This window comes from Myodes glareolus, chromosome 16, assembly GCF_982192425.1.
Source record: "Myodes glareolus chromosome 16, mMyoGla1.1, whole genome shotgun sequence".
Taxonomy (NCBI): Eukaryota; Metazoa; Chordata; class Mammalia; order Rodentia; family Cricetidae; genus Myodes; species Myodes glareolus.
Window position 1 is genome coordinate 18,326,374 of NC_142041.1, and position 24,727 is coordinate 18,351,100.

A 24,727-nucleotide genomic window follows, 5' to 3' on the forward strand; every position below is an offset into this window, starting at 1 on the left:
TTGTTATTTTGATGCACTTTTTTGAAATGGGTTGGTTATAACTCTGTCTGACTTGGAACTTGCTGACCAGGCTGCCCTGAATTTGTGGCAATCCTCCTGCCTGTGTCTCCTGAGTGCTGGGATTATGGATGTGTGACCCCAGGCCCAGCTTCATGGGGCTTGTTTCTTGTTTTTTGTTTTTCAGTGCTGAGAACTGAACCTGGGACTTACATGGGTGAAGAGAGGACTGTCCCACTCAGCCACATTCCCAGTCAAAGTCAGAACTCTCAACACATAAAGTTGGGAAGATGCTGTCCGTGACAGGGTTACCACAGGAGACAACCCCCGCCCCCAGATGTTCAGAATAAGGGAATCTGGCTAGAAAACCTGGGAACAGAAAAGCTGAAGAGCCCCAGGTTGGGAGAGAAGGTAGAGAGACAGCTGGAATACATAAGGAAGAGGCAGAGCTGGGGAGGCCCAGGACAGGGGACAGAGTTCAGGAAGTACAGGGGCTGGATGAGGAGACAGAGAATCTGGAGACTGATGGGAAGGGAGGAGGCACAGGCAGATGTAGAAGAGGAACGGGTTTTCCTGAAGAACTCCTGCTCTTTCTGGGCTTCTTTTAAGCTGCAATTCAGTCCTTTATAAAGAAGCACCAAATACAGATGCATGCTGGGAATGCGATACAGATCCGCGCTAAGGTCAGAGGAAATCTGCTCACTTAGTAAATTTGGTGCTTAGGTTCAACTTCCAGACCCACAGAAAAAAAGCCTGACATCATGGTGATGGTGGTGCGCGCGCGCGCAGACACACACACACACTCTCTCTCTCTCTCTCTCTCTCTCTCTCTCTCAATCCTAGTGATGGTGAGGTAGGAACAGGTCCAATCTAGACTACTTAATCAGTTCCAGCCAGTGAGAGACCCTGCTCCTGAGATTCAACAACTAAACCTGACCTCTGACCTTCATGTACGCAGCTGTGTGCGCGCGCACACGCGAATGAGCTGGAAGGCTATCCCTGAGGCATGGCTTGCGGGTTCACTCTGTTGCTTCGACTCTGAAGTCCAACTTCCTCATCAAGGGACGGACACCTGCATCATTTCTGTGGCTCCTGACACAGGGTGTGCGTCACAGGGATGCTTTATTAGCGACCATGGCTTCTTTGGTCCCACACGTGGGGGAAGTCGAGGCAGAAACCAGGGACACTGACATGTCCCTCAAAGCTTAGCCACCCAATCCCCCAACCTTCTTCCAAAGTCAAACAAAAATAGCCATCCCTTAAAAAGGAAAAAAGAAAAACACCACACGCGTGTTGAGTTTTATTGAGAAAATAACCGCATAGCTGCATGGAACGCCTTCACAGTCACTATAAAACGGAAGCAGGATAAAAACATTGAAGTGGTTAACATAACACAGGAAAGCCAGGTACAGAGTATCATTTTTTTCAAACACAGTATTGCTGCTGCCCCTCATCACCCCCCAACCCACCCTTCCTCCAATTTAAAAAAAAAAAAAAAAAAAGAAAAAAATCATTTGGATAAAGAGCAACACAAAATAAAACTTGGCAGCTCACGGACACTTAAAATCCAGTAAATTGGTTGTGTAACTGAAACTGGATATATTCACCATCTCTAACACTTAGGCTATTTGTTTTTTTTTTCCCCAATACATAGGTTAAGTCCATTCTTCAGGTGAAAAAAAATATCTTTAAAGACAACAATCAACACTGTTTTGGTGTTCCTTGTTCTAGTGTGTGTGTATGTATGCGTGTGTGGGTGCATGTGTGTGTGAATGTGTGTGTGGACACTGATCTATATACCGTTTCTATGTCGTTGCCTAGGGTGGGCAGCATGCATGGGTAAGAGGAAGGGACATGCACTGTGTCCTGCTTCCTTTATTCCTAGATAGAAGGCCAAGGCTGTCAGCCTCGGCTCTGGAGGGAAGTGGGCGTACAAACACTGCGGTGTGGAGTTCTTCAGGAGGGCTGTGAACATCTACAGAAGCTACACGTTTCTTACAGTTGAGACTAACAAGCTTTGATGCAGGGTGGAGCTGAGTGCCAGAGGCAAAACCCATGAGGAGCCTCTCGCCTGGGGCCTATGGGGCAGGACATACTTTCCTCCAGGGACCTGTTGGATCGTGTTGAGAAAGTGATGGGCCCGCGTGGGATCCTAGAGCCTAGCACAGGGAGATGCCCAAAGCAATGGCTCAAATGTTTCTTGAATAAGGAAAAAGAACACAGAGAAAAGCTGGCTCTCCCATGAAACTGGTTTCCATTTAAATAGAACATTCTGGAACCGTCAGCAAGGAGAGCCAGGAAACAACCGGGAGCCATTAGAATTCAGGGAAACCAGGAAAACAAGGAAATGGAGGGGCCACCATGGGGAAAAAAAGCTGTGTGACCAGGTGAGTCGCAGAAGCTGGGCCTCTCCACATCCACAAATGGAGCATGGCCCAAGGTACCCGGCTCTATAATCCCCGACCCTTCGAGAACTTCTTGTTCAATCTCCTACCACTTCATCTGCCACCCAAGTGACCCCATGGATTGTGCGGGCTCCAGCTGCCGATTCTTACTTCAGCGTACCCTCCATGTGGGTCCAAGGTTCCCTTCCAAACAGGACATGAACTTCAAGGAAATCATGAGGACGGGTTCGTCTTGTGAAAAATGAGGGAGTTGTTGGCACTGCCTCCAGTCTCCAGCAGATCCCAGAAAACGAGGCAGCCAGTTTTCTTGTATGACCCGTACTATCTCACTCTCTAGCTCCATCTGCTGCCGGGGTAGGGCCCTGGGACACTTAGCCCTGTGTTTCCCAGGGGAAGGGACACCCACATCATTGCGTTCTCAGGCCAGGCGGTTGGGGTCTCCAGCTGGAACTCCTTAGACAAAGCTGTGTCGTCCAGTGTGCCAGCCAGCAGGACTTCTAATCCGACGTGGATGTCATGTGCCAGGACATTTGCTCTGGGCCAGTTTCCCTTACTGTGAAGCAAATTCCTTGCAGTAGCAAGGGTCTCTTTTGTCCTCTGCCCCAATGTCTAGCATTTTTTAAAACATTATGTCTAAGAGAATGAGCCATCTAAAGACAGTGTGCGCTCCCCTCGTATAATCGGGCTACCATCTGTAGACTTTGGCTTCAAGTTACAGGGTCCCTTGGCAGGTCTGAAAGATCCTTGTAAGTCATTAGGCAATTCCTTTTTTACCTTGTGCCCACCACTTACCAGTGAATAAGCTTTCCCCCCAAGTCAGCACTAGTGTAATAAAAAGAGTAAAAGATAACATGTGGAAAGGTACATATAAATATTGTGGAGCCGTTACTTATTAGAATAACATATTAAATCCTATGACATAATAACATAAAACAAAAATGGGTTTTAGCAAGGTCTGATTTAATTATTGCTTTTTAAGAAATTGTCTTTAAAATAAAGGGAAAATCATGAAGGCTGGTTAGTTCTTCCTTTCCCTCCTCCCCCTCCCACTCCTTCTCCCCCCTCTTCCCCTCCTTGCCAGAAATGAAACACTCCCTCATTCAGAAACTCAGGGCACCTGATTAGTGAATGCCCTTATCATATTGCTTTAAATGACAGAAAGAGTAAAGCTGGGATCCTCTATAGTCCGTGAGGCGTGAACACAAAGCAGGAGAATAAATAGGATGTGGTCTAAATGTCAAATCACCAATACAAAACTGCACCAAACTTTACAATCGGGACTCACGCAAACACCATGTTAGGTCGGTTCAATATAAGAAATACCGCACCAGCCCTGTGCCTTGATATCCCTTTTCATAAAAAAGAAAGCTCTCACTCCTGAAGCTGGCAGACAGCCATGGAGAAACTACTGTCCAGCCATGTGTCACGATCAACCTGAAATTTTAACACACGCGCGCTGCGCGCGCACACACACACACACACACACACACACACACACACACACATGCACACACGTCGTATCCTTGCTCGCGAACATACACTCTTTATGCAGGCACACGGAGGCATACACACCATCTTTAGGATTTGTAGCTGATTCCACGTCTGCACTTAAAATTTCTATTCTATATTTTTTTCTTTGTCATCCTGAAAAACACTGGTTATTCAGCAAAAATAATCTCTCTCCCTTCCTTTCCCAGTCTTTCTCCCTCCCACCCCATATCTCTCTTTACTTCCGTGACTTTAACATTACCTTTCTCAGATCCAAGAGAGTCCGCCCTATGCCCCAACCACTTCTAAGACCCACTTTAAAAATACAAAAGTTATACACACCATACCATACTTCTGATCATCTATACCCTTCTGAGGCAGAGCCTGCCCCCTTTTTGTTTTCAATTATTGCCATTCTAAAAACATCCCTACCATCTCGAACCAAGCTGTTTACTGGGTACAGATTTTAACCATGTTCCTATCCCCCATCCCATCATAAAAATAGTCATTGCCCGCTAAATATAGTTTTCATATGAAGAAACAGAACTGTGAATGTGTGTTTTCCTAAAATGACCAGTCACCAGGATAAGCAGAGAAGGTCCTAAAGCTAATAACCCATTTGGTTTGGCTCTCTCCCCTAGCATTCTCAACCTCCTACCGTAGGACAGATTGCATCTGCAACATGAAGTGATATTGTCTTAAAAATACAGGTCTTTATATACTGCGACCATTGAGTGTTCCCAATTAAAAATGATTTCACAGAAGCGAGATTGAATCATCATTGCCCCCTTTGGGCAACTATGGAAAGAAACACCACTTGTTTTATGGCTGCTGGAGAAAACGGAGTCAACCTGACATGTCTGACGCCTCAAGAGAGCAAGGGCTGGAAGCTGGTGTGGGGGAATGAATAGCCTGTCTGCTGTAGACTGGACCAGCCCTGTTTGACGTCTCAGAATGGGATGACCGTGTCCCTGCTTGCTCCTTGTCACCCAGCTGAGGCTGGCTTCAGTTCTGCCTGTGGCAGCTATGTTGACTCATTTGTCAAGTCTGTGTCCCTTTGGATTGGTTGTGGAATGGTCCAAAGCCAGGGGCTTCTTTGAATCATGAAGAAATCCTTTCTCTTCTGACTCTCTGGTCTCAGAGTTTGATGGGTGGACTTCCTCTTTGTTTTTTTCTCTTTTTGTTTTATTTGTTTTTTTTTTTTTATCATTGTGCACTGCAGCTTCTGGTCTACACGAGAACTGTTGAGTTTGTATGCACTTTAATAAATAGTCCGTTAAAACGCTTCTGAATTCATCACTTCTTGGTTTCTTTGCTGAAACTCCTTCAGCAAAGGAGCTTCCCGGGCTGAAGGAAGTCTACTCATTGCCCTCCTCCTCCTCCTGGTTGGCATAAATCCCTGCCTCCCAGCGCAAGGCCAGGGCGCTCTTTCTTCGATTAACCCGTGTGGCCTCCAGGACCTGAAAAAAGAGGGGCAGACATTAGCGGAGTTCACAAAGATCAACTTCTTCCTTTTCTCCCTTCCATTCCACTTCCTCACTCAGTGCCACGTTCACAAGACGAAAGTGATGCGGGATCCAGTACGACTGGGGTAGGTGATGAGCGGAGACGGAACAAGGAGGAAGGGATGAAAGGGGTTGGATGCAACTTCATTTCAAAGCCCAAACCCACTCACTCTCTGATGCATGGTTTCGAATATCATCTTTTGTTACATATTTACTGGTTTCTTTGAACTGGACTTGACTCGGCCTCAGGTTTTTTTTTTTTTTTTTGGGGGGGGGGGTGTTGTTCTATTGTGGTGCTGGAGACTGAACCTGGAGCATTGAACATGGTGGGCAAACACTCTACAGCTGAACTCTACCTGTACCCCGGAGCTGAACAGTCTAAAGTAGCTCTCGACAAGCTGTCCATGCTTGTTGTGTGCAGACATTTACATCACACTGAAACTGTTTTTTATCTGTGGCAGCTGCTATCCACGTGTGGCCAGATCTGTGGCAGCCGCTATCTGGCAGACCCTTGAAGTGCAGACATCTGAGAAATGAAATATTTTAGGGAACTTTAATTTAAATTTAAACAGCCCTCCGGGGCTAGCGATCCCCATTTTAAATAGCGCAGACCCTCTTAGCTGACTCACAACCAAAGATGGGGAAGGAATGTCTATCTTTTGGCCAATGTGGATTTGACGCATCAAGTTTACGGACCCACATAACACTAGGAAAATATCTATATCCCAAGAATCTACTATGGCAGAATGAAATACCAATGGCCACTGAGTGAGGGAGTGGGGAAGTTTTCAGGACAATAGAAAGTCATCAGCGTTCTGGTGTGTGTGTCATCAAGGTCATATGTACTACTAATAATAAGAGAAATTAAAGGTAATGACATCAAGGCCAAGTATGCTTACCCCCGTGGGGGTGGGACCTCCCTCCCTCTTGTTTACTGGAATCATTTGTGGGCTCCTGAGAGAAGACATTAGGCCACTTGTTCCAGTTTTCAGTTTGGATAGGATGGAATCCACGTGAAAGGCACGTGAGTGGCCAAGACACAGGGCAAGGTTCCAGGTCAGGCCACTGTAACAAAGGCCAGTTCACAAACAGCCTTCTGCTGTTCACTGAGGCTGCAGAGTTTCGGATATCAGAGAAAAGTCCTGGTTGGTTTTCTGAACCGCAACAAACGCTGTGCTTCTTCTAAAAATGATCACTGGGGCAAGGGGCAGTAATGTTGGGAACTCCAGAGGGGTAGGAAGACGCCACGTGGAAGCAAAAGCTGGGTAGACTACAGGACCAGGGTCCAGCCCGGCATGCTACTTTGCATCTGTGCCAAATGCAAGGACTACCCACAGCTTCTGGACGCTTCCATCTGGAAGGTCTTCCCCTTGTCTCCCAACACGGGACAGCTGAACTTTACAGGGAGGTGACAGCCAGCCACCTTTGCTGTGTGAACGAGGCGCTGTTGAGAGTCACGGCCACGCCATGACTAGCGCTGTGCAGAAGCACACATTGGAGGAAAGCATGCTGCCAAGCCTGGGAGCCAAACAGGAGTTTCCTGGCCAATGCGTGATAGCCCGAGGATGAGGGATAACAGCCCGCAGACTGTAATACCCGAGCCTCTGAAGCTCAACGAGATCTAGGCTTTAAACTGTATGGGCAGCGTGACTGTGCCTTAAGTCACAAACTCCAGCGCCTCAATATCCCCATGTCAAACGGGCATTGTAAAAGCCACAGTGTGGAGTCTGCCCAAGGGACAAACAGTTTCAGGTGCACAGGGCAGCCCTCAAAGGATCATTCCCAGCCTCTGAGAGGGTCTGCAGATCCTGGCGTAGAATAAAAGCACAGATTGTATAAAGACCTCTGTGCTGTGTGAATTGCTCGTGTTGGCCTGAGAAATTCCCAGGAACATGAAAATAAAGTCAAGGTTCTGAAAAAGGTTTCCTTAAAAAATAAAAATAGCCAGGCGGTATGGTGCCTGCCTTTAATCCCAGCACTTGGGAAGCTGAGGCAGGCGAATCTCTGTGAGGTCGAGACCAATCTGGTCTACAGAGCAAGTTCCAGGACAGGCTCCAAAGCTACAGAGAAACCCTGCCTTGAAAAACCAAAATAAATAAAAAGTGAATAAATAAATTTTTAAAAAATATGTAAAAATAATTTTAAAAAGGTTTTTACCTTGCTAGCTAAGCCCCTCCCCCTTAAAGATTTATTTATTTTTATGTATATGAGTGTTATGCCTGCATGGATGCTTGGGCACCACTTGCGTGCCTGCTGCCTGCAGAGGCCAGAAGAGGGCAGTAGATGCTCCTGGAACTGAAGATGCAAGCAGTTGTGAGCTGCCATGTGAGTGCTGGGATTGAAGCCAGGTCCTCTGGAAGAGCAGTCAGTGCACGGAACCATTGGTCCATCTCTCCAGCGTCATCTTTTCTTTTTCTTTTGAGACAAGTTCCTGTCTTGCAGAGCCCAGGCCCTCCAAGAATTCACAATCCACCTACCTCTGTCCCCAGAGTACTAAATGAATGGTATGTGGGTCCCACACGTGCCTTTAAGTCTCTTTTGATGTTTGTAAATCTCGGTTAAATTTCGTTCCTTCAGAGACCCATGCTAGCATCCCTCTACCTGACTGTTTGACCAATGGTGACTGGGTTCCTGACACGCCATAGGAACAGTGCCACATGTGGGGCATGAGCGTTCCTTTCCTCAGAGAATTCAGTCACAAAAGGGACATCAGGCAGGAAAATTATAACTATAGAAATGTTTAGCATAGCTTGCGTTTAAACATCTAATGGTCAAGAACTCAAATAACTCATGAATGTAAAAAGGAGCTCTTAATTCAGTCCCTCTAATTTGAATGGCCTTCTCGTGTGACCACCAATTTCTGATAAAATCTAAATCCCCCTGCTAAGACGCAGAGAAGAAAATGAATGAGCCAGTACTGAAGTGGCTGAGAACCTCCGTGTAAAGCTGTCCTAGGGCTCTTTAAGCTTAGAACTGTGACCTTGGGAAGACTCAAAAGTCAAGCCCTCAGGGGAGGTATGAATGAGTTCTTGTTCTATAGTTAATTCAGATATGGGTGAGGGTGTATGTCTTAATTGCTAGTAAACTCTGAACTCTTAATACTTATATAATTGCCCACTAACTTGGCTTTCTAAAGCCTTTTCTGGGCCCGAAGCGAATGTGTCTGGGGTTCTAGTCAAAGGATGCTTTCAGTCACCAGGACTATGAACCAGTTACTATCTTAATGCAGAACTCGAACGTTCTGGAAGCTCCATGCCATCACATCTACTTCCTAGGAGGCTGACACCCGGGGAAGGGAAGTAACTTGCCCTGCATTTCTCGGTCCGTAGAAGGAAAGGCCGAGATTTAAACTCAGTTCTCCCCACAGGTGGAGTCAATCCTTGAGGCCATCAAGACACACGTTTACACAGCAGCTGTGAGACACAGGGAGCAGCAAGCAACCTTTGCAACCCAATTTAAGGTTTTCTTACTGTTTTCACACATTAATTCAGGTTCGGGCATGGTGGAAGAAAAACTATCAATTCTTGTTGAACAATCTCGAAAACTGATTGTCTTTCTAATGCTTGGGCATTTCAATCGGTTTTTCAACTTTTAAGTGGCAGTCAGATGAGGCTAGGAAACAAGGGACAGATGGGTTGAATTGCTGAGTTACTTCATTAGTATTCAAGCTGACCGGTGATCCTCCTACGTCTTCAGCTGAAGACTGACTGGGCCCAACACTGCCTTTCTTGTATATCCTTGGCCAGAGTTTCTCTGTTCTAAACCATACTGATTCAGGGAGGATGTGGGAGCAGGGCCTGATTCTCAAAGGGCTACTTCCTAAATGCGGACCACAGTCACACAATGAGGAAGGGACATGCCATGATAGTCTCAACGTTAGCTTTAAGTATTATACGCCAATCTGTCACGAATAGATTACATCTATAGCTACAAAATATAGTTACTCTGCTAATAATGAGCCATAATCAAAATACACATGATGCTAAAGATTGGTACAACCAACAAGAAGAACATTTGCAAGAGCTGGTAAATGAGAGTATGCCCGGTTGAAGGTAGAGCATTGTACCATGCATGCACAGGAAGATGTGTGGTGAAGGTCACTGGTGCTTGCCTAGCATGCAAGAGGAGCTAGGTTCAATCCCCAGCACAATGCCACCAAGCAGCCAAGAAACCCCCCCAAAAGTTCGTCAGAAACAACTTAATCCACATTTCCATCAGCATGAAACTGATGGAGAAGGGGATTTAGTCCTTCAACAGAACACTGCTCAGCAGTTCAGAGGAAGACACTAGAAGTGCAAGTTAAACCGAGACACCTCTAGGAACTGTGGGATGGGAGCTGCAGAGATGTCTCAGTGGTTAAGAGAACTGGCTGCCTCTGTGGAGGACCCGGGTTTGAATCCCAGGGTTCACATGGCAGTTTAGAACCATCTGCAACTCCAGTTCTACGAGAGCCAGTGACCTCTTCTGGCCTTCAAGGGCACTGCATGCACATGGTGCACAGACATACATGCAGCCCAAACTCCACACACATAAAACAAAAAGCAATTGAATAAAGTGAGAAGAGGATCCTATCATGTGACTTACCATTTATAGAAAGTTTAAAACATGCACGCACGCGCGCGCGCACACACACACACCCCTAAGGTGTTCCTTATGTGGTATAAAAACATGCACAAGAATGAACACCATCACATCAACAGTGATCCCTCCAAGGAGATACGGAATGATAGAAACAGAAAAATGGGAACTGGGAGAAGTAACAAGAGGGCTTGGACTGGATTGGCCACATTGAATCCTTTGAAAAACATCTAGCCGGTAGGAATGGGGCAAGGACAGGGCAGAGGCTGTGCAGGCTGGCTCCGGGGCTGCAGGGCAGAGGCTGTGCAGGCTGGCTCCGGGGTTGCAGGAGCCAGCTGCTTGATGCCTTCTTGAGCTCTATTATAGCGCCCGACTCAGAGTCAACCCTCCATTAGTTATGAACTGGGTGGATGAATGATCCCCTCTGCAGCTCTGTACTTTTGAAATAAAAATGCAATACTATATAGAAATGAAATTTTACAGAAAAAATAGAAATAAGAAAAAAAGAAAACCAATTTTTTAAAAAGAAAAAAAAACCAGGACTAGATAGACAGTGCTTGTCTGACATGTATCGAGTCCCGAATTCAATTCTAAGCATGCACACGTATGTATGTATGTATGTGTGTGTGTGTGTGTGTGTGTGTGTGTGTGTATAGCATTTTAAAAATATTTAATTTTGGGGGTCAGCAGGGAGACAGAGTTTCTCTGTGTAGCCCTGCCTGTCCCGGAAATTTCTATGTAGACAAGGCTGGCCTCAAACTCCAGAGATGCTCCTGTCTCTGCCTCGCAAGTGCTGGGGTTAAAGTCACGTGCCACCATGCTGGACTTTACATTTTTTAATGTGCATGTGTCTTGAATTCAATCCCTATTGTGTGTGTGTGTGTACATCTTTACACACAGAATAATACTGCATTTTAAAATTGTTTAAATTTTTAAGTTTATGTGTATGTGAATGTGAGCATGTGTATGTGCTTGTGTATGCATGGTATGCATGTATGTATGTATACATCAGGTGCCTGCAGAGGTCAGAAGAAGGTGTCAGATCCCCTGGAGAAGAGTTACAGGAGATTGGGACCCACCAGACGTGAATGCTAGAAACCAAACTCCCTCTTATCCTCCGCAGGGACAGCAAGCATTCTTGACTGCTGAGCCGTCTCTGCAGCCCCACTAGGACTGCATTCTTACAGCACACATATTAGTGAAATCTGCATAAAAGGAAGCTGTACGGGGAAGGAGAAGGTTTGGGGAAAAGACTACTGTTTAGGTGAGCTTCCAAAACAAAACTACCAAGTCCAAGACTAGACAGAGGAGGGAGACCTTGGGATGGTCATCCCACATCCAAAGAGCAGAGCTCTCTGGGAATCGTGTTAAGGTTAATAAAGGACTGGTCAGAACCACAAGCTCAGCCTGTAGGGGTGGCACTGTGTGCTAACCAGACCAAAATAGATTTGCTACTTGTGCCTGCAGAGAAGTGTCTGTACAGCCGGCCAAGAACTGCCCTCTAGTTCAACGTTCTCCAGATCCATGGGTGACAAAGGTCTTCTCGAACCCCCTCCCCAGCCCAGCCCAACACAGCACAGCACAGCACAGCAGCGGTCACTGTTGTGTGGACTCCAGCATCGGAGTCAGCTCCCCGGGTCACAAAGGCCAGGCAGAAAACACACATGGTGAGAAGGCATTTTTTCTTGCCGTTCTTATTGAACACAGCAGGAGACAGCAAACCACGACAGTGTGCACCAGAATCAAGCATGCAGCAGGACCCAGACAGACAAGTTGAAAAGTACCTCGGAAGTCACCTTGCAAGACAGTAACTTAGAGGTGTACTGGCAGAGAGGGAAAAAACCAGGGTTAGTACACGGTAGAGACACAGTCACAGGCTCCCCTCCCTTGGCGGTTGGGCACTGGCGCCGTGCCAGAAGTGAGTAGGAGGGGAAGAGGCTTGCAGGCACCACCATCCAGCCTCTCCAAGTGTGGCTTCCTCTGATATTTATTTAAAAGTCTGTATCTCTTGAGGCAAGTAGCTACCCTATTGCTCACGAATACAAATATCAGATAAGCCGGGCTTTGTTAATTCCAGGTGTTGCACTCACTTTCTGCACACTGAATTAACAAGATTTTTTTTTCTCCCCCATTGTCTAACCAGCTGCCCACCAGCAAGGACCTAGATGGCCATTCTGGATTGGATGGATTCTGTAACCAGATAGCCCTTTCTTTTCTTGTGGGCTTCTCTGAACCTTTAACAGTCTTGTACCCCATTGTGCTATTATAGTAAGACCCCAATAATTGAGTGAAGAGAGGAGGGCATAAGGGGAAAGGGAGAGACATGGGGAGGGACACACACCAGGTTTGTGGAGGCAGGTTGCCTAAATCTGACCTGAGGGTGGCACTATTTAACTAACCACAGCCTCCCTCATCAGAACCCTGTGGGTCTGGAGAAGAGTCCAAGCATGGGATGGCCCTTGGATCATCATCTGAGATGATTACTTAGGATTAGTGTGGAAATGGAACGGTCTTTTAGCTCCTGGAGACAATCATTGCCAGTCCAGTCGGGCGAAGGTTGCTAGGAGTCGTCTGCCCGAGTTCAGAGAGGAGGGGACCTTTGAAAAGTGAGGCTTTGCCAGATTCATTGCTGCTGACTTTTTCTTTCCTTAAACTCACGGTCATCCACAGATACTAACTTCCTGTCGCCGACATGGAGCCTCCCAGACAGCCATTCCCGAAAGGTTCAGGGTTTCGATTTCCACCTGTCATCACCCGGGCCCTCAAATGACCCCTTTGTCCCCAGCAGGACAGGACAGTTTAGAAACATGACAAAGGCCACCAAAGGCGGCATGGCTTTCTCACATCCCTCTCCGACAAGGATTCTACCAACCGGGAGCCAACCAACTTATCCTGCATATGATTCTTTCTTAATTTATATTTTGAGTCAGGGTCTCTCGCCCAAGTTCTTCTCAGACCTTGAACTTTTGATCTCCTTGCTTCTGCCTTCCGAGAGGTGGAATGACAGGCATGTGCCACCATGCCCAGGTTTTGCAGTATTGGGGATGAAACACGGGGTTCCGCCATGCTGGGCAAGCGCTCCGCCAATTAAGAGAAGTCCTCGGTCACTGGCTTTTCACAAGTGCAGAGACTGAAGTAATAGGGAGGGTTCTAGGTTCTAGAGAGTATCGTTGTCCTGGTGTGACTTCAGGGGTGACTTCTCGTCTTCCCAAGAGCCATCAAGGGTGATACCAGTTGACAACTAAAGGTGTCAGCATGAACCATGGAAGGTTCTCGGAGGGCAGAAAATCCAAGAAGCCACTTGTCACCCTAAGACCAAAGTGTGTGAATGGGGTCAGGAGACCAGAAGTGCATGGTCTTTAACAGAATCTCTGTTAGCCTCTAGAGACAGGGGAGTCAGCTACATAGCCACCACCAAGCAACCATCTCCTCCTTATTATCATTCTGGTACACGAGACAAAGAAAAATGGGATTAGGGAGCAACTCAGGAGGGGAGGGGTATGAAACTTGTTCTCTACACAGAGACAATGAGAAGGTACCCTACATTAGACAGGCCAGTAGGTGGTTTGGAAATCAATTTTGGCTGATGCCCACATAATTCCTCAAGAAGCAATGTAAGTATGGGTTTTTGAGATTTGGGTCTCTTTTAAAAGAGGGCAGGGAGGGGTACAGGGGATTGGATAGATTTTCATTCTATCCCTAAAAATGTTCGGCAATTGACAGATCTTGTTCTATAGCAATACCAGGAAACGTTCAAGACATCCCACCTTCAAATAATAATAAAAAACAAACTGATTCACTAAAAAGTTTCTTTTCTCATCAACAGGTTGCTTGATTTCCTTGGGTGAACTAGAGACAGGAGACCACAAGAGCTTTAGAACGCTGACTCCAGGCCACCTCATTCACTCAAAGAGGAAACGGGGACTGGTTAGCATTCGTAAGGTGGGTGCCCGAGTGCCAGTGTGCCTGCCTGACGGAGGGTCTAGTTTCCCGCCTATGACATGAGCATCTCCTATGTCGCAGGCAGACCTGGACTATGTTGTCTTCCTAGGTCAGCTTCCCAGTGCCTAGGATTAGAGACCTGTGCCACCAGACCGGGAACATGCTTCCCTCAAGTCACATCTGTACTCCAGGGCTAAAAGCACACACAAGAACCATAGAACGCACGTAGAAAGCATCTGTGTGTCACCACTGAATGGTCCACGACTCTAGGGCTAGCTTCCAGCAAAGCTGCAGATGTACACCGTTGCATCATGGGGAGAGAAGAAACCATAGGCTGCTACGCCTGCACTTCAGCCTAGAGAGGGGCTGCCCAACTGGAGCCGCTAACATGACTTAGTAGACATCGGCCGCTGCTGGCAACTGCCCAGTGAAACCCAGTACAACCATCTGTAGCAGCTACCCAGGGCAGGGTTCCATCCAGAGAAGCCTCTTAGCCGCTCAGGGTAGCGAAGCAAGTGTTCCTTCATGCTTAGGCAGAGGAATGTATGCTTTCATCTTCTCTTTGTCACTCTTAGTTGAAAAGAAGCCTTCAGTGTTTGGCACTCATTCCAGAAACTCTTGAATGTGGGATTATCCAGCCGGGACATGAAAGGCAGGGAGCTAGCATCGACTTCCTATTGTGACCCGCAGTGCATTCTAGTTGAGGGTGACTGCATAGTTTATCCAAACTGGGATGCTCTGAAGAGCTAAAGGGGCGCTTATACAGAGATATACCAGGGAAACAGGCAGAAATGGGGTAGTTTATCAAGCCAAGCTATTTGTGACCTCAGCGTAGTGGTGAGTGTGTGTGTGTCGGGGGGGGGTGAGCTTTGATGAAAGACAGATGACTGGTACCAGAGGGTCTAGAGTGTTGGCTTGTCCCCTCGGCTGCCCCCAGGCTCATGGGGGTCCATTCGGCACACCTCATACATCTCTTAGTAGACCAAGGAACCACAGAGTAGATGGCTTCCTTCATGTGCACAGTTCTGAGCGCTGAAGGTAGATGGGTAGTGGTGTGGCCTTTAGCCATCATTTAAAATGGCTCTTTCAGCCGGGTGGCGTGGCGGCGGAGGACGCCTTTAATCCCAGCACTCGGGAGGCAGAGGCAGGTGGATCTCTGCGAATTCAAGGCCAGCTTGGTCCACAAAGCAAATTCCAGGACAACCAGGGTTGTTCCACAGAGAAACCTTGTCTTGAAAAAACCAAATAAAGAAAGAAAGAAAGAAGGTGGCTCTTTCCTGTACGATTATGCTCACAAAGAGCTCCAAACAGTTCTTGAGCAGTGTGCAACAGGCAAGGGTGCAAGGATTGATCACAGCACAGATTCTGAAGCCCGAGGGTGCTTCCAGAGAGTGTGCATTCTTTTACATTGCACAGACATTATCTTCCTCCATACCCACCATCTCACGTACCAGCCTTGCCTGCCACCTAGAGCTTGACTCAGCCGCCGCCAAGGACCAGCTCTTGATCATAGACATTCTTGTGACACAAAACAAGACCCTCCCAAGGCACCTTAAACCACTCATTTAAAAATAGGTTTCCGATCCACGATGCAAGACAGCCAGACAAACGCACACACATCCAGGTCTGAACAAGCATACCACGCTGACAGTCACCCTCAGAAAAGAGAAAGGAAAGGAGGAGAAACTTACACTACTATCATCCATTCTCTCGCGCCTTTTAGATTTGTGTGTCTCATAGTCTTCCATGAGGGTCTGCATCAGGTTCTTGGGCCGCTGGGTTCCGGCAGCCTCTTCAGGGGCTAAGTCAGGCTGCAAGCTGGGACCTTCGGTTGTGGGGGATGGAGGAGGTTTGACTTTCTCTATTTTCCCTGAAACAACATGAAGAGAACACCCTTTCTAAGCTTGTCTGCTCAGCACTGCTTTGAGAAAGAGGGAAAAAAAAAAAACTGGTTCACACACACTCGCAAAATCGAGAGCAGAACAGAGTCATGGTTAAGTGGAAGGGTTTCATTACAAGAGCACACTGCACACATCACAGGGACACCAGATTGAGAGTCGGCTAACTCAAATGGGCCCGGCAGGCACTTTGCAACATGTCAGACAGACAGACAGGACACTAGCTCCAAGGCTATGGAGACGTGAATTCTCTCAGATCACAGCATAAGGCTATCAGAGATGGCAGCGCCATAGAGATCAGTTTCTTACAGGTGAGGAAGTTGAGACTCTACGAAGGCCACTGAAGCCAAAGACGGTCCCCAACACTCTTGATATCCTCTGCCCTCCTCATCAGAAGTAACCGATTATCAGCTGACCTGTCCGAGTATCACAAAGTCTTTGAATGAGAATGAGACTCCAGATTCTCAGGAGACACCAGTCTTAATTGGACGGATTCCTTCATTTACCTTACCTGCTAAAGACCCAAAGATGCCCCTAGGCTTTTTGGAAGAGACGAGAATGACAACTAAGAATAGAGTTGGAAAGGTGAGGTTTTAGCTCTTGAGATTGCCCCTCAGGAATTGTCAGGCAGGGTGATTAGAGCAATAGTTAGTTAAACAGCAGTGTGTGGCCGAGTCACATTCTCTAAAACCAACCGCATTCTTCAAAAACATGTCAGACAGACACTGGCTCCAAATAGCCAAGGGATATGTACTCTTTTTTTTTTAAAAAAATATTTATTTATTTATTATGTATACAATATTCTGTCTGTGTGTCTGCCTGCAGGCCAGAAGAGGGCACCAGATCTCATTACAGATGACTGTGAGCCACCATGTGGTTGCTGGGAATTGAACTCAGGACCTCCAGAATTGCAGTCAGTGCTCTTAACCTCTGAGCCATCTCTCCAGCCCCAAGGGATATGTATTCTATCACAGATCACAACAGTAGGATGTCTGTAGGAGAAGACATCAGTAGGAGAAGTTGGGACCTTGGAGATTCGCTTTGCTTTTTAAGACAGTATCTCCTGTGGTCAAGGATGGCCTTGAACTCACTACAGGGCCCAGCCGGCTTCAGAACTCACTTCTCCTGCCTCCACTTCCCAGGCACAAGGATGCCAAGCTTAGCCACAATGCCTGGTTTCTGCAATGCTGGAGACTGAACCCAAGCAAGCCCTCTACCAGCTGAGTGTCTCAGCCCCCAGAGACCCATGTCTCACAAGTGAGAAATGCTCGGCCTTCACTTCTGGATCAAGGCATGCATGGATTTCAGTGCCACAAAGTCTCAACTGCATCTCCGAGAAGGTGAACAGTTTTCTTACCATGCCAACTATTGATGACATGGTTGGGGCCTGCAACAGGAAATAGGAAGCAAACACACTACATAGATGGGTCCATTCATACATTCAGGAGTTGGGGTAAAGTCCGAACTCCTTCATCTTTCCTTCACTTCACATCACAGATGTCTAGTGTAGTACTTGCCATGGAGAAGGCCTTACAGGGAGGCCTAGAGTGAGTTTCTGGAAGGTGGGAGGGAGGCAGGGAGCTGCAGCCTTTAACCCACACAAGCTCCTTTTGACGGGAGCTGGAACATATGTAACCCAGAAAGCCCAGGGGTTTTGTTGTTTTTTGATTTGTTTTGTTTTGTTTTTTGAGACAGGGTTTCTTTGTGTAGTCCTGGATGTCCTGGAACTCCTTCTGTAGACCAGGCTAGCCTTGAACTCGGAGATCCACCTGCTTCTGCCTCTGGAGTGCGGGGATTAAAGGCAGGCGCCACCAATGGCAAAAGCCCTGGTTCTTTTTAACTCTTGCTCTTCTTTGAACTCTCTAAGCGGCTGGAGACTGGTCTCCTTGAAAGATCCACTTCAGCCCTGAGCTAATCATTCAAATTCTCTTTGATTTAATTCCCACGCTTGTGACAATGAACATTTGGAAGGAGCGGTCTCTGGGAGCTCTTTGTACTGATTTTTAAGGGGTGTGGGGGAGACATGAGGGCATGCATCACATTTGAGGATCAGGTGAAAAGCAGCTATTAGCATAGAAAAGAGGACTCTCTCTTCTTCACAGCCACAACCTGCATAAGCCAGGTAATGTCTTTGTATATTAACAGTAAAATAATATTTCAAAGTCTTCAAATTCATTAGCTATGACTTTTGCTTTTTAATTATGGAAATTAGGTAAGACTACAAAGACCAAATATGTATCACAAACATCATTTGGAAAAACATTTACCAAGATTTTCCCATCGCCCCTCCATCTGAAGACTTGCTGGATTTTAAAAACTAATTCTAGAGTTAAGGCCATTTCAGCCCTGAGTGCTTAGTACATACCACTAAAACTTACTACTAAGTATTTAATGTTAAAAAAAAAATTGAAGCTGGGCAGTAAAGGCACACATCTTTTTTATAAAAAGAAAAGTTTTATATATAGTATTCTGCTTGCAGGCCAGAAGAGGGCACCAGATCTTATTACAGATGATTGTGAGCCACCATGTGGTTGCTGGGAATTGAATTCAGGACCTCTGGAAGAGCAGTCAGTGTTCTTAAAGACTGAGCCATCTCTCCAACCCATCAGTGGTACACATTCCAATCACAGCACTACAGAGGCAGAGGCAAGTGGATCTCTGTGAGTTTGAGGCCAGCAGGTCTACAGAGGGAGTTCCAGGACAGCCAGGGCTACACAGAGAAACCCTGTGGGAGATGGAGGGACGGAATTGAAACAGTGTCTCCTGTAGCCTAGGCTGGCCTTGAACTCTGTACGCAGCTAAGGATAATTGAACTTATACTCCTCCTGTATAAGGACATATTGCCTATCTAGCCTTTGGTGTGCTGGGGATCAAACTCTGAGCCTCACGTACGTCAGACAAGCACTCTTAGCAACTGGGCCACACCCCCGGACTCACAACTGTCTTCTTAACTGAAACCCTGAGAAACAGTGAAGAAGAATGGTAAGATGCATGCTCTAGACTCTAGAGCCAGCACACTGAGTGCAGATCCACTACTTCCCAGCCAAATGGCTCTGGGCCACTTACTTACTCTTAGTGAAGCGTCCGATGGTTGCAGCTGCTATTTGACTGGAATCTGAAGGAATAATCCAACTGGGAGGTGAGACTGTTTAACTCCTTGGTTATTCTGCACACCATGTGTGCAAATCCATAAAACCAGAACTAGGTGTCACACTGCCAGGTTGATGACTGTCGCTTTCCAGCTGACCCCCACAATGTCTGGATCATCCCCACAACCCCTCTCCTGACAGGAAAGGTCTAGGGAGCAGAAAATAAACAGCCTTCATCTAGCTCCTGGTTTCCACAGTGACGTCTTTGCCAGACAAGACTTTATCCACAGGTCTGTGGAAGTCATTTTCCTACAGGGCCCTGTATCATCTCTGGCTACTGATGCGCCTGCCATCTCTCACCAGCTGTAAAATCATAGGACACAGACCATTGTAATCGTCTATGAATCCTTTCCATTTATTTCAATGCAGAGCCTATCACAGCAGAGTTTCATCTGTCCTTAAGGCTGACTCCCAGCAGAATAAGACACAAGGTAAGAGTCAATGTGGACTTAATAAGCCAATAAGTCTATTGAAAAATGTGCATAATTGCCTTAGAAAACACTTGTACGTTGGGATTAAGCCCCCGCCCCTCAGGAAATCCCGGGAAAGAGGTCAAACGCCTTCCCCAAAGCACATGAAATAAAACAGTCTAGGATGTGGGTGCGGTGGCTCATACCTGTACTCTCAGTACTTGGGAGGCAGAGGCAGGAGAATCTTCATGAGTTCAGAGCAGCCTGGCTATAACTAAGTTCCAGGACAGCCTGGTTATTCCATTGTCTAGCAGAACAAAACCCATCCCGGGAGCAGGAAGCAATACCAGCAATAGTCACTAGAGGTCGCAAGGAAGCAACGCTAGCTTAGCAGCGCTGGAGGCGCAGCCTCCAAAGGTAATTGACAGAAGAGGCTTCTAAGAGCCAAGCCCGAGGAGGGACTGTCACAGGCCCCCAGAGACAAAGGAGAAGCTGTGTTTCATCCCCAGACTGCTGGTCATCACCCTTGGCATTTTCACAAGATGCTATATTGGTCCGCCTTCTCTGCCAAGCATCCCCCAACACAGTATGGTTCAGATCACACCTTAGATTCCAGCCTCAGGAGTCACACAAGCCACTGAAAAGCTGGAGAGGCTGACTTGTTCCTTGGAGTCCTGAGACTTCTCACACAGGATGATGGGAGACTTCTGCTACTTCTCCTCCAGCCCCTCAGAGTTCAGGGGGTCATTACAAGACCATAACGCCTACTGTCTGTGCACATGTCTGGGCAGTTAGTCACATTAATCTAGGGCCTATGGAGGCCCTCCAGGTTCTGTGACCCCGGAAGAATCCCCAAACTGTAGACTAACCTGGGTGTCATGGCGATGTCACTGCTCCAGTATCCCCTGCTTTCATCCCAGGGGGGCCCCGCAAACCTCACTCTTGACTTTGTCTATTTGCTCGGTGAATAGTCAAGTACCCAATACACCTGAAAATGGCCTCCCTGTCCTGTGATTCGTCTTCTGCCTTTCTCACAAAATGGCCTACTTGAAAGATTGGTCCAGGTCCCTGGGAAATGAGAGCCGACCGTGACAGGCAGAGCTGGGGCGGGGTTGGGGGTGGCTGTGCTGGTTTAGGTGAAGGCTGGGACTGTCGTTCACAAAGCAGGGAACAGGTAACCTCTGCGACTGTGACAAAGACATCAGCAGGACAAAAGCAGCCCGTGGTTCTGAGTGGAGGCAAGGAAGCATTGCTCGTAAACATAATCTTCTCTAAAATGACGAAACTATTTGTACTTCACATTTTGAAGACAATTGAGGGCAGGCAGCCTCACATGACTGGGCTCATTCCTACTCTCTTGGCTGTACGAAATAATCCTCAATGCTACAAACAAATCAACAGCCTTGTACAAGTAAATTGCCAAACACTGGGTTAAAATGGGGGTGTATGGGCCAGCAAGATGGCTCAGCAGGTAAAGGTATTTGCTATCAAGCCTAATGACCTGAGTTCAATGTCTGGGATCCATGTAATGTAACACGAGACAACTCACTCCTGCCAACTGCTCCCTGACCTCCATGTGTGCATCATGGCATGCACACACCCACCCCCACTGTGGTAGTTTGAATGTAATCACTGTCCATAAGCTCCCAGGGAGAGGCACTATAGGAGCTGTGACCTTGTTGGAGGAAGTACGTCACGGTGGGGTGGGCTCTAAGGTCTCCTATGCTCAAGTTACACCTACTTCAGCTAACTTCCTGTTGCCTGCAGGATCAAGATGCAGCTCCTTCTCCAGCACCACATCTGTCTACACACTGCCATGCCCCACCATGACAATAATGAACCAAATCTCTGCAACTATAAGCCACTCCCATTAAATGTTTTCCTTTATAAGAGTTGCCGTGGTCATGCTGTTGCTTCACAGCAATAGAAAATAGAAACCCTAACTAAAACACCCACCCATAACCATACACAATAAATGTGTCTATGTGGTGGTTGGTTCCCACAGGCTCATATATTTGAATGCTCATTCACCAGGGAGTGGTGCTGCTTGAGGGAATTAGAAAGGTTAAGAGGTGTGGCCTTGTTGGAAGTATGTCACTGGGGATGAACTTGGAGGTTTCAAAAGCCCAGGTCAAACCCATAGTCTTTCTCTCGGCCCATGGATCAGGATGTGGCTCTCAGTCACTGCACCGGTGTCTGCCTAATGTAGTCATGCTTCCTGCCATAATGATAAGGGATTAAACCTCTGAAATTGCAAGCAAGACCCCAATTAAATATTTTATAAGAGTTGCCTTGGCCATGGTGTCTCTTCCCAGCAATAACTAATAACTAAGACAGTATGTATGTGTATGTATGTATGTATATATGTATGTATATATGTGTGTGTGTATGTAAACATAATAAATCATTTAAAAGGTGTGTTGGTGCGTGGGAGAGCCTTTATGAGAAGACTTCTCGTTTGTGTGTTGATATAGCTGTGAACCTCTAATACATGAGTGGGAGAGCATATCACTCAAATTCATTTAACAGGAGAACCCTGCTTCATGGAATACCTACTAATGTCAGAAGGAAAATGGCTCAAGAAATTCTTTAATGTATAGTAGCTGGCCAACCCCCAAGAGAAGACACACAAAGTTCAACCAGTATCTAGGCAAAAACATAAAGCTGTGTATCAGAATTTCTTATTTTTCTTTTCATATTTAAACCAACTTATTTGCCTGTGGAGGAACAGCTATACTGATCTCATTTAGATATGGATTATTTATTTATTATTATTTAATTACTACCAATCATGCTTCAGCCATGAATTGAGAGGAATCCTTGCGGAGGAAGTAAGAAAAAGCAGGCCACAAAAGCAGATTAAGTTGGGTGGGGTGGTAAATTCTTGTAATCCTATCGCTAGGGAGGGAGAGGCAGGAAGCTCTCAAGTTCAAGGTCAGCCTGAACTAATACAGTGAGAATTTATTTAAAAAAATAAAAAAGGAGGGGGGTTATGTTAGCGTGTGTGAGGCCCTAGGCTCCACCTCCAGCTACTAGCAGCGGGGAAGAAGGCAAACGTGAAGACGTGAGGGTGATAATCGGCCCCAGATGAACAGCAGGGTCCAATCAATAGCAGAATAGCCTCCCTAAGGATTGCCAAGCCCTGGTCCCTGAAATTTGTGATTACGTTGCCCTTGTTAGGTCAAGAAACTAGGAACAAGTCTCTCTCAGCGCCTGTGGCTCCACCCATCACTCCTCACCCCGCCCCCTACCCTAAAGTTCTCCCTCGAGGGCGGGGCTTCTTGGATCAGTGGTTTCTTGCACCCTTGGCTCCTGGCTAGCTTCACTTCTAGATCTCTAGATCTCTAGATCTCTAGATATCTCTCTCTCTCTCTCTCTCTCTCTCTCTCTCTCTCTCTCTCTCTCTCTCTCACACACACACACACACACACTATCCCTTCCTCCTGACCCAGTTCAGTCTTTCTCTTCCAGATGCCCTGCCCTCATATCTACAATAAAACCCTCTCCTCAACCATATCTTGGGGCATATCCTCATTTTTCAGTAATATATGGTGATCCTCCTGCCTCTGCCTCCCCAAATACATCTACTTCCGCACAAATACATTTTAAAATATAAAATAAACCAGATTTTTTTTTTCTGGCCTCAAACTTCTGATTCGCTTGCTTCTGCTTCTCAAGTGCTGGCATTACAAAGGTGTTCCATCTGGAAATATTTATTTTAAATATAATTAGTTCAGGCAGAAATAAATGGATCAACCTGCTCATTTTAACCTTCACTTCCTGGGTTCACTGGGTCTGCTCCCCTTCCAAGGCAACATGTTCTCAACACACTCGAGAAGCTACCAATGTCAAACTCGCAGCTGCAATACAGCCAGGCAGGCTCAGAAGCAAGAAGGGCGCTAGGATTTCGAAACCTTGGAACCAGCCCATGCTGTCTCCCACCAAGAGAGGCAAAGGCAAGTAGGAAGTCTGAATGTGTTTCCTATCTATGCACCAGAAATAGTTAAAGCATTTTATGGTCCAGAGAAGACCTCCACGCTTGGCTGTGCTCTGGGGTTTCCCTCGGGTAGGCTGTACTGACAGTGGGCAGAGAAAAGAATCTGTAATCCTTCCCACTCACAGAATGCAGGGAAGGCCGTGTCTGCTGGGACACAGCATGTCATCCCTGATGACTCAAGTCTTCCTCGGGACCAAAAAGTCTGAGATGCAGACTCCAGAGGTTTAGATATTTTTGTATGAGTATGTCAAGCAAGTTTGAATTTGGGTGATTATTGCACCCTATGTTTCCTGAGTCCACGGTCCTAATTCAAAGATCCTTTGTTCTTAACATTTCTCAAGAGAAAAAGCTATCACCCACTTGAATTTAAAAAACCAAACCAAACTGAACAAAAACACCCACCAGATGACGTGCCCGGCCCGCGCCTCTGTCAAAGGCCTCTTTTCTTCACACAGCTGGGGGGTGAGTCGACCAGCATCTAAAGGCGCTCACGGGCCCTCAGAAAACCCAGAGCTGCAGTTTCCAATTCCTCATCATCAGCCCCCCAAACACATGGGCTTGTGTGGCTCCTGCTGTTACCCCCACACCATGAGCAATCTTCCTTCTTTTATTTCTTCCTTTGAAGACCCCCAGGTGGGAGAATGGGATGACGGGAACTTTTAGATCATAAACATAGGAAGAAGAAAGGCCCTGGAAGGTGGAATAAGTCTAAAGAACTAGCAAATATGGTTGCTTCGAAGTTAGTTGGGGCAGGCAGGAGAGGATGGATCGCTGAGTCTAGGGCTACTCTTATGAACCTGAATGGAAGAAAGTGAGACCCTAGGAGGGGAGGAGCTCTGCTTCTCTGAAGATGATTGGTTTAAAATGCGGTTAGAAGACAGAGATGAAGCTGGGACGATGGTGGTTCATGCCCTTGATCCCAGCACAGTGTTCCTCTGGGTAGCCTTGGTGCAAGCCTCAAACTCAAAAGATCTGCCTCGAGAGTGCTGGGATTAAAGGTGTTGTGTGTTCTGTTCTGAAATTCTCTAGAGAACACTTCTATGGTAGTGTGAGTAAATTTATTGCCACTGAGTACATTTTAGCACGGACATCCTCTGTGTTTTAACATAGTTACGTAAAACTCCTCCCCAAAGTCAGGTTTTACATGGGAAACCTTAACTCTAAGGGAGTTCTCTCAACTAGAATGAAACTGACTCGTACAGCACGTTCAGGTATCTGGGGGTCACGGCCACTGTGAAAGAACAGCTTATCGGTGGCACTGCTGGGGTCTCTAGGCCTTTTCTTAAAGCCCAGAAGCAACCATAAATCCATAGTAATAAACCTTAAAGATAGCTTTAAGAGGCTGGAGAGATGGCTCG

General features: G+C 46.8%; 1 protein-coding gene across 11 annotated transcripts in view; it reads right to left on the bottom strand.

The window, feature by feature from the left end:
* Positions 1–1,284: 1,284 nt before the first annotated feature.
* Palm2akap2 (PALM2 and AKAP2 fusion) overlaps positions 1,285–24,727 on the bottom strand; it is a 459,281-nt gene continuing 435,838 nt past the window's right edge. For 8 of the 11 annotated variants that reach the window (XM_085677115.2, XM_048420465.3, XM_048420467.3 and 5 more), the window contains 3 exons: positions 15,607–15,785; positions 11,758–11,796; positions 1,285–5,350 (listed from right to left, as the gene is read on the bottom strand). In XM_085677115.2, coding sequence (XP_085533241.2) covers positions 5,249–5,350; positions 11,758–11,796; positions 15,607–15,785 — 320 coding nt within the window. In that variant the 3' untranslated portion in view covers positions 1,285–5,248. The remainder of the gene's footprint in view (positions 5,351–11,757; positions 11,797–15,606; positions 15,786–24,727) is intronic. The other 3 variants (XM_085677116.2, XM_048420466.3, XM_048420463.3) reach the window with 2 other exon arrangements.